The sequence below is a fragment of the Triticum urartu genome, chromosome 1 (assembly GCF_003073215.2).
Source record: "Triticum urartu cultivar G1812 chromosome 1, Tu2.1, whole genome shotgun sequence".
Lineage (NCBI taxonomy): Eukaryota > Viridiplantae > Streptophyta > Magnoliopsida > Poales > Poaceae > Triticum > Triticum urartu.
In genome coordinates this window covers 505,854,190-505,864,401 of record NC_053022.1, presented here as the reverse complement: position 1 = coordinate 505,864,401, position 10,212 = coordinate 505,854,190, and the positions used below count along the sequence as shown (strand labels likewise).

Sequence of the window (10,212 nt, the reverse complement as noted above, 5' to 3'; positions counted from 1 at the left end):
ACATATTGTGCTTTTGCAAGGCATCATTTGGTTTGGCCAATTTTGTTTGACAAAGGGTAATATACTAATCTCAAGATGGAATACCAATTGCACCGTAACTCTACAATACCACAATATCAAGACCTAGTTGAGACAGTACAGATACACACAATAAAAAAGGAAAAAAAATCAAAAGTAAGAAAAATAAAGAGAGTGACGTGACCAAGGAGACGCAACAAAGCACATGTACATGCAACCAATGTGCTCAGTTTTTACAAGTTGCAACTTCACCTCTACATGCAGCTAGAAGCCTAGAACTGTCAACGTCCTCCTAAGAAATCGGGTAGTGCGCTCTCTTCTCTCCCTCATTTCTCTCCAAGAACACTCCGAGTGCTAGCACATCCATCCATATGGTTAAAAATAGAGGGACATGACATGCAAAATCAGTGAATACGCGACATAGTTCGTGAGTCTGGGTATGTTCCGGCCACTCTCGACACCCTTCTTCATCCCTGAATAAAATGCACTCGATGGATTGCGAAAGGGGCATCTCGCCGGAGAACATCGTCGATCTGTACCCTGCCGAGGACTACCTGCATGAGAACCCGGTGAGTGAGCTATCCTTCCTTGTCCTCAAGAACGGTGGTGTATTTCGAGGCTTTCAATTGCAAGAATCCATTGCCAATTTAAGTCTAGGCATATGACCAACAATAATAATAGTAGAAACTTGTTCTACCATATTTGTGCCAAGAACAATTTGTGGTGGAATTTTCATGTAGAACTCATGCACCCATCTAGCGATGAATCTACGCTATATGTGCCCCTCCCCCTCCCCCTCCAGGAATTTGATGGAAATGTTGATGCATCAAATTTCTCCTGCGTTCCGGATTTGAATGCTATGTTAGCACCAACTGTAAAAGGATGAACAAGAACATTTGATGAATGGAACGGACACTTGGATGTATGCCTTTTTTTCCTATGTAAAGATCAATAAAAAATATCAAGTTGATACGAAGTAGTATATCTTTTGCAACAACACAATGTCAATAGCCTATCGCGACATCGATCATGCATGAAGGAAAATATTAACCATTGCATGCCGCGGAGAACTAGCTCAGAAATCTTAATAAGCAATTTTTTCCACCAGCAGTTCGTAGCACCCCACTAAAAATAGCTCCGAGCGTGAAAGAGTAGTATGAGCTCAATATGATGAACATGCAAATATAAGCAGTCGATCGATTGCAGTGATCGGTCGATGTGCTCGATCGCTATTCGCTAGCTATTGAGTGGAAAAATTGACGATGGGCATCGCTGCAGCGGCACTGGAGATCCTACTACAAGCACGTGCTGCTCCTGGCGTACCAGAGCTGCGGCGTGGTGTACGGCGACCTGAGCACGTCGCCGCTGTACGTGTACAAGAGCACCTTCGCCGGCTCGCTCCGGCGGTTCGAGGACGAGGAGACCATCTTCGGCGTCTTCTCGCTCGTCTTCTGGACCATCACCCTCATCCCGCTCCTCAAGTACGTCTTCATCGTGCTCAGCGCCGACGACAACGGCGAGGGCGGCACCTTCGCGCTCTACTCGCTGCTGGTGCGGCACGCCAAGATCAGCCTGATGCCCAACCAGCAGGCCGCCGACGAGGAGCTCTCCACCTACCACAAGCCGGGCTACGCGGCGCAGGACACGGCCATCCTGCGCGCGCTCCGCCGCTTCCTCGAGAACCACAGCAAGTCGCGCACCTGCCTCCTCCTCACCGTCCTCTTCGGCGCCTCCCTCGTCATCGGCGACGGCGTCCTCACCCCGGCCATGTCCGGTGCGTCCGCGCGTGAAACAGTTTCCAGTTTGTTGCTTCCTGTCGTTACGTACTTACCTTGATCTCAATGGCTGCCTGCTGATCTTGTTCGATCCTCGCAGTGATGTCGTCGTTCTCCGGTCTGCAGGTCCATTCACACACCCTAACAAACGGTGAGTGCTCGCAGCACTGCTAGTCCATGCTGCAACAAAGATTTATACTTATCGGAACAAAGGTTTTCACTTACTGGAACCATCAGCCATCGTTGCTTGCTGCTAATTTCCCGGCCCTCTGAAAAAGAGAGCAGGTGAGGTGGTGATCCTGTCGTGCATCGTGCTGGTGTGTCTCTTCATGCTGCAGCACTGGGGGACGCACCGCGTGGCCTTCCTCTTCGCGCCTGTCATCGTCACCTGGCTCCTCCTCCTGGGGGGCACCGGCGTCTACAACATCATCGTGTGGAATCCCAGGGTGTTCTACGCGCTCTCTCCCACCTACCTCATCAGGTTCTTCATGAGGACCGGCAGAGAGGGCTGGATTGCACTTGGAGGGGTGCTACTCTCCATGACAGGTACCAACAATGGCATGCATGCAATGTACTCCCTCCGTTCCTAAATATAAGTTTTGTAGAAATTTCATTATAAACCACATACAGATGGATGTATATAGATGCATTTTAGAGTGCAGATGCACTTATTCTGCTCCGTATGTAGTTTTTAGCGGAATCTCTATAAAGACTTACATTTAGAAACGGAGGGAGTACAGTATATCTTCACACAAACTGCCTTGTTTATTACTCCCTCTATTCCATGTAGTGTGTATAGATTTTGTTATAAAGTCAAACTTTCACCCAAAAAATTATAGAGAAAACTATTAAATATCTATAATATCAAATATATAAAATATGAAACTACATCTTATGATGAATCTAATGATATATGTCTGGCATTTTAGGTGTAAATGTCTTTTCATGAATTTAGTCAAAGTTTGTGATATTTGACTTAAAAAAATTATGTATGCGCTACATTATGAAACGGAGTGGGTACCTTAATTGAATCAGTTGATCTTAATTTGCACATTTCAATATATGCGTTGCAGGCACGGAGGCTATGTTTGCGGACCTTGGCCACTTCACAGCAACATCCATAAGGGTACACCCGCATGGTTCCCAAGCTGTATATGTTGATAACATAATACTCGGTTTTGCTTTTATCATGACAATGGCGTCATGGTAATTAAGCATTCAGCTTGGTTAAGAGGTCAACTAACCACTTCAACAGGTCATAATGGGAAATATTATACACTCGCAGTACCATATGCATGATACTAATGTACGAAACAATCTTCATAATGCATAGTATTATAATTTGGTAACAAAGATGACCTTATTTATTATTTTATATGAAATATGGTACCACATCATCCATTATTTTACACACTTCCTTTCTTCAACTAATATTATGCTGATTTCAGTGATATGTCTAGTGGACAATGCATGAAACTACATGATACTACATCATGATATCCCACTATGAAAGGTTTTCTGGAAAATCAAATGAACCATTATTGTCACTGACAGGTGGCCTTTGTGAGCTTGATCTACCCATGTTTGGTGCTGCAGTACATGGGACAGGCGGCCTTCCTGTCCAAAACCCCCGAGTGCGATATCCACTTCATCTTCTTCAAGTCCATACCCGGTAATTAAGATCTATTTTGCTAGATCTCAATCAATTCAGATTTTCTTAAACCCTAGCTCATTCAAAAAGTGCACTTCGCGCTAATAAGCTGAAGTTGACTCCGCAAAAAAAAATGAAGTTGTACTTTTCTGGGTCCATTCAAGCTTAAGAAAATCTCTGTCGACTTAGACCTAATCGAACTTGCTAGGGCCAGTTCTTTTGGGCGGTTTAAAAAATAAACCGCCTCTCCCTAGCTTAAAAAACAAGCCACCTTCTAAATTTATTGAAACTTCTAAATTATTTATTTCGTAATTAGTTTAAAAGGAGAAATTGCTTTTGAAGGCCGAGCTCCATGGAGGTCTCCAAATGCACAATTCAAAATTAATGAAAATTCATATTTTTACATTTCAAAAAATTCTAAAAAAATACAAATATAAATGAAGGCACAATGCACAAGTGTGTAAATTTTCGGGACGAATTACGTTGAAATGAGGGCTATCCAAAAAACAAATCTAGGGCTTTTTAACACATGATACTATTCATCCTCCTAGACCATGAATTTTTATTTTTGTGCAGGTTGCATTTCAACGTATTTCATCCTTAAATTTTACACACATACACCTCACATCCTTCTTTACTTTTATAAAAAAAAATCAGATTTTTTAATATAAAATTTTGAATTTTGAATTTCTCAAAAATTGGCCCTCCATGAAGGCCGAGATCCAAAACGCCCTACTCGTTTAAAAGCCCCAAAAGGCTTACAAGAAATCTGAAGAGGAGGTGGTTCATTTTTTAAATTGCCAAAAGAACTGGCCCCCTACTCACATTCGCTCCACGCACAAAAATCAAAGTGTCTATTATGACGATGCAGTGTGGATATGTGTGACCCCGACATGAATGAAATGTGGGTGCAGTGCAGTTGTTCTGGCCGGTGCTGGTGGTGGCGACGCTGGCTTCGATCGTGGGCAGCCAGGCGGTGATCACGGCCACCTTCTCCATCGTGCGGCAGTGCATGGCGCTTGGCTGCTTCCCGCGCGTGAAGATCGTGCACACCTCCAGCCTCATCCCCGGGCAGATCTACAGCCCCGAGATCAACTGGCTCCTCATGCTCGTCTGCCTCAGCGTCACCGTGGGGTTCCGCGACACCGTGCTCATCGGCAACGCGTACGGGATGGCGTGCTCCGGCGTGATGGTGGTCACCACGCTGCTCATGACGCTGGTGATCATCTTCGTGTGGCAGCTGGGCTTCATCATGGCGGCGCTCTTCCTGCTGGCCTTCGGCGTGGTGGAGGCGGCGTACCTGTCGGCGGCGCTGATGAAGGTGCCGCAGGGCGGGTGGCTGCCGCTGGCGCTGTCGCTGCTGTTCGTGGCCATCATGTACACGTGGCACTACGGCACGCGGTTGAAGCACTCGTTCGACGTGCAGAACAAGGTGTCCCTGCGGTGGATCCACGCGCTGGGCCCCAGCCTGGGCATCGTGCGCGTCCCCGGCATCGGCCTCATCTACAGCGAGCTGGCCAGCGGCGTGCCGGCCGTCTTCTCGCACTTCGTCACCAACCTGCCGGCGTTCCACCAGGTGCTGGTGTTCGTGTGCGTCAAGTCGGTGCCCGTCCCGCACGTGTGCCCCGAGGAGCGGCACCTGGTGGGCCGCATCGGCCCGCGCGACTTCCACATGTTCCGCTGCGTCGTCCGCTACGGCTACAAGGACGTGCTGGGCGAGGAGAGCGACTTCGAGAACGACCTGGTGCTCCGCATCGCCGAGTTCGTGCACATGGAGGCCGCCGACAACCGCCCCAGCGACGGCGCCGCGTCGGCCGTGGAGGGCCGGATGGCCGTGGTGCGGCGGCCCAGCGCCCTGGCGCGGACGGGGCGGCTGCTGGTGCAGGAGCCGGCGGACGAGGAGAGCCTCGTGGTGCGCGCGGCCACGGCGGCCACGGACGGCGACAAGTCGGACACGCTGGAGTCGCTGCAGGCCATCTACGAGGCCGAGTCCCCGGCGGCGGCGGCGGCGTACGGCAGCCGGCGGCAGCGCGTGCGGTTCGAGCTCTCGGACCTGGCCGGCGAGCACGTGGACCCGGAGGTGAAGGCGGAGCTGGCCGCCATCGTGGAAGCCAAGCACGCCGGCGTGGCCTACATCATGGGCCACTCGTACATCAAGGCCAGGAAGAGCTCCAACGTGTTCAAGAAGTTCGCCATCGACATAGCCTACAACTTCCTCCGGAAGAACTCCCGGGGCCCCGCCGTGGCGCTCAACATACCGCACATCAGCCTCATTGAGGTCGGCATGATCTACTACGTCTAGCCGCTAGCTAGCGTCGATTCATTGCTTCATTACATATGTGTGGATCCATGCATTAAACTACATATAGTAGCTAGGTCAAGACATGAATGAATAATCAAGAGCAGATAACATAAACATGTACTACGTATGTCAAGAGTCTTATACTAGTTTGCACATGAGAGCGGATGGAGCAGGCGCACGGCGGTCGTCATAGTTGCGTCACAATCTCGGAGCAACAAAAGTTAGAGACAGATAAAAAGGAACAAATTTCGTCAAAAAATTGAAAATCCTCAATCAAATAATTAAAAAGGAACAAGTTGGTACACCAAGCAATTAGTGCGGACATGTCGTTAGGGGACACTTGGTACTCCTAGAACTTAAACAAGTGATCCACTACCGTAGTAGCACACCATTTTTAAGGAACATGCCATATAATTTGTTACTCCCTTGAACTAACACCACGACGAGAATTATGGAATGGGGGGAGTATCATGAATTGTACATTTTACACATGATTAATCATTTGTACTATCAGGGAATGAACCACACCGACTGCATCTAAAACTAACCCTGGTTTTGCTTCCAGATTCAAGCACATGTTCTCCTTCCAACATTCCCTCCCACCCCAACCTGTTAACACACTACGGATCAGAACGACTTTGTTCCATTGGAAAGTTGCTTAAATAAAATACTATAGCACATGATTCCCCTTTTCCACGTTACATGTTCCAACAAACATCTCTGTGTTCAATATATCCAAGAAAAAAAATACTTCGATGTTTTTATTTGTGAGGTATCTCCTCCCTAACATTTTGCTGGGTAAACTATGCATGCCTCAGCTAAAACCTCTCCTATGATCGTTGGCCCTTGATACTTTTATTTCATCGCAACATGGTGGGGAAGTCTGGCCATTTTCTTGTCATATGAAGGATATAGAAATAAAACATAGCGAATTACATGACTCCTAAAATGGCTATTTTGATCCTTAATCTAGTTGGAGCTCCAGTCTGACTAAAATATCACGATTTCACGGCAAATCTGGCACACATGGACATGGAAGATTGTCAAGGTTGCCATTTTGTGCAAATCAAGGGCATTTGATTCTATTTTATTTTGCATTTAGGTCCGATCGGATTTGATTAATACCCATGCATTCCTCACCTCTCTCTGACACCCCATTCCATAAAAGTCACCAAACTGTCTCCCTTCGACAATCCTCAATGTCACCTCACACCTTCTTTTCCTCTAGAATTCATGATGGAATCATAGGGCAAATGAGTATGCTTCGTTGAACAATGAGGGCAAAACGCAAAAGAAATATGCTACTGAACAGTCTCGTGGCTGGGGAACTTGCTCCCCTCGGCATGGTGGATGCCACGTCTGTAACTCAGGTCATCATCCATGTCCACGTGTTCCAGAGTTGCCAAACAGCTTGTGATTTCGACCAAAGTAAGGTACAAACCTGTGTTTAGGGACCAAAATAGCCCTTTTGAGAGTTTGTGGACCACGATGATGCAGAGGCCAGGGGTTTAACTTCCTTTTCGAAAAAAATAATAAAAAATACGTGCACTGCTTAAGTTTAAGGATTGCAGATGTAATTCACTCAAAATATCCGTTTTACTAAGAGCAATGCTGCACGCACGATACTGTTTGGATGATTTTTATACGACGATTCACCACGTTCTTTCATCATGTCCGTTGCGTGGAGCTGGACCTTTGGATCATCAATCGTGCAATGGTCGAAATGTTAAACATCGTGTGCAAAGTAGTTCCATTTTACTAATTTCCTAGTGCATATAATTCTCTTCAAATTTATTTCCTTTTTTACCGCTCTTCAGTTTTTCTTCGATCCAATATATACACATGATTCGACTTTGTCGGCACATTGCTGATTGCTTAAAAGCTTTTTTCGCCTTTGCTTCAACACTGTGATTTAGTGGTGTGGCATGAGACCATGAGTACACATTGCTTAACCCACCCACCCACACACACACACACACACACACACACACACACACACACACACACACACACACAATCATACACACATATATGCATACCTGCCTAGCTAGCTGAGTTGGCTATAATGTGCTAGATACTACTTGCATGTCTATGGATCTTATTAGAATCAATGAAACGTGCCTCCGAAGGTAGGGTGCCAGAACTCCGGTGCCGCCGTCTCGCTGCCCATCGTGTAAGTGCTCGCCACCGGGACAAGGCACAGGCCACGGCTCCGCAGGTCCTCCTTCGCCTCGCCGGCGTCACCATCCGAACCCTAGTTCATGAGAAAAATGCAATTCATAAGTGAGATGAAATTAAACAAGCAGTGCTGCAATAGCAATATATTGGTACCTGTTTGTGCTGGAGCTGCACCGGACCGCCACTGCACCTGATGAAGTAGGGAGAGCTGAGAGACTGCATGCAGAGATAAACCCCGTTAATGGCGTGTGCATCATGAAAAGATTAGTTGTGGTAGCTAGCTGTTCGGGAATCTGCAATAAGTAAGCGAAAACAAAGCTTGGAGCATCTATAATTAGGGGTTGCTTAGGGAATTTTGGTACTCACGGCAACTTGATCGTGAAGGAACTTGATGTATCCGATGGCCTCGTGGAGAACCGATGCCGTATCCGTCTAAAGGGCCGGGCCGGGCATCGATCAAAAAGATGCAAATACTCAGCAACTTGCAGGCGAATTGCAGAGCAATATAGTATAAACAGAGGCGAAAAGAAAGTTAAGTACTCTACTAAGCTAATAATGGAGGGAAAAACAGAAAGGAAGTAGGAGGGTGGAAAGGATACCTTTCCAAAAGGCGAGACCAGCTGCTGGAGCGCGGTGACTCTGTCCCCGAGCTTCTCTTTCCTCACCTGCCAGACACACGGCAAATTCTATTCAAAAGCGATATATCAAGTAGGCATTCTAGGCTTATAGCTCGATCGCTTGATGATGGCAGAGAGCATAAATATATTTGAACTGACGTGACAGATATATGTGGAAGAACGATCAGTTATACTATGGGACCGCCACCGGCCGGCCGGTGCGCACCTTGAAAGTCGGCATCGGCGACGGCGTCTCGGTCCGAGGCTTCTTCGCCGCCGGAGGGGCGGCGCTGCTCCTTCTCGTCGCCGATGACGACGAGCAGGCGTCCTGGGCCGCAGGTTCAGTTCTGGACTGCATCCAAATTCAGAAACCATGTCAGAAGGAACCCTAGTTCATAACTTCGTACTAGCTATTCGGTGCTAGCTATGGCGAATACCTTGAGGAGTTTGGGCTCTAGAGCCTGCAGGAGAGGCTGCGGTGACCTCTGGATCGGGGCCGGCGCGCCAAAGAGCCCCGTCGAGCTGAAGAAATCTGGGAACTGGTGGTGCTGCTGCGAAAACGGCTTCGTCGTCGCGGCGGCCGGCGTGTCACCGTAGCTACTGGCCAAGCTGGAGCCGTACAGGCCGTCCGCGTACACGGGCCCCTGATGCGACGCGCCGTCGGTGTAGGGGGTAGGCAGAACGGGAGGCGGATGCTCCGCCTGATCGAGCAGGAACTGGCGGCTCGCGTCGCCTTGCAGGTGGAGCAACGCGTTGAAGCTCGTCGGAGCGTTGGCCGCCGCTCCTACTTTCCCGGCCCTGCTAGCCATGCACGAGACCAAGATGCTCAGAAGAGTATTATTAAGGACTATGGAGTCAACAAAATGGAGTAGCCTAGCTAATAGAGTAAGAACGATTTAATTCCTGCTTACATGAAGGATTGCGTCCAATCCATCTGCGGATCGGCGAGGAAGAACGGCGATGCAGCGGCCGCGGAGTCCGGCAAACCGGCAGGCCCCGAACTCATCCCGGAAGTCCCGCTGATCTCGGACCCGGCAGGGGTCGCGGAGCACGCCGAGAGCGCGTCGCCGCCGGTCCGCGCGGAGCCCCACCACTCCTCCGCCATCTCAATCGATCGGTGTAGTGGAAGGAAACAATCAATGATTTATATACGCGGGTCGTCGATCGAGCCGCGGGGGATTGGGACAGTACTGGCTGGCTGGGGAGTGAAGGGCACGAGCACGATCGAGGCCGGGGGCTCTGACTTTGTGATGACCTGTGAGCTCTGACCTCCGGGTTGATGGATGGGGGGTGCAGCGGCTGCTTCCTGGCTGGCTAGTTTATGCGCTCGTCCGTTCCTGGATTTTTCGCTGATGGGATTAGAATATTTTGGCTGGCTGGCTGGCTAGCTAGGCGGAGAGTGTACGCATATGTGTAGAGTGAGTCACGCGGCTATGTGCGGATCAAGTCAAGCACCGCACGTCCTCATGCAGTACCGCTACGGAAATCTTTGGACCCTTGCTGACTCGCTGGGCATAGAGTTGAAACTGGTCGCGGGAGCAAGGAGTGCGGTGTTGAAACCGCGGAGGAGTTTTCGGTGCTCCCGGCCGTTTGCGTGTGGTCAACCGTTCCAGTGTAACGCCATGATTAGCACGACCGTTTTTAATACAAGAGTCCAACAATATCAATTTG

The 10,212-nt window shown here is 48.9% G+C and overlaps 2 protein-coding genes across 3 annotated transcripts; one reads left to right on the top strand and one right to left on the bottom strand.

Moving 5' to 3' along the window:
* Positions 1 to 509: 509 nt before the first annotated feature.
* Positions 510 to 5,844, top strand: LOC125532988 (probable potassium transporter 3). Its single transcript, XM_048696813.1, has 7 exons — positions 510 to 587; positions 1,297 to 1,792; positions 1,894 to 1,944; positions 2,079 to 2,339; positions 2,867 to 2,919; positions 3,348 to 3,465; positions 4,359 to 5,844. Exons 1-7 carry the CDS (start codon positions 510 to 512, stop codon positions 5,744 to 5,746), a joined length of 2,445 nt encoding a protein of 814 aa, XP_048552770.1. The 3' UTR covers positions 5,747 to 5,844.
* Positions 5,845 to 7,598: 1,754 nt separating this feature from the next.
* Positions 7,599 to 9,927, bottom strand: LOC125536805 (transcription factor bHLH112-like). 2 transcript variants are annotated; one of them, XM_048700085.1, is made up of 7 exons: positions 9,453 to 9,923; positions 8,979 to 9,339; positions 8,768 to 8,893; positions 8,524 to 8,589; positions 8,291 to 8,356; positions 8,078 to 8,140; positions 7,599 to 8,000 (listed from the first exon to the last, which is right to left on the bottom strand). In XM_048700085.1, the coding sequence occupies exons 1-7, from the start codon at positions 9,644 to 9,646 to the stop codon at positions 7,854 to 7,856; spliced, it is 1,023 nt and encodes a 340-aa protein (XP_048556042.1). In that variant the 5' UTR covers positions 9,647 to 9,923; the 3' UTR covers positions 7,599 to 7,853. The 2 variants fall into 2 exon arrangements, with proteins under 2 accessions (XP_048556042.1, XP_048556034.1); XM_048700077.1 differs by having other exon boundaries at positions 8,291 to 8,589; positions 9,453 to 9,927.
* Positions 9,928 to 10,212: the final 285 nt, after the last annotated feature.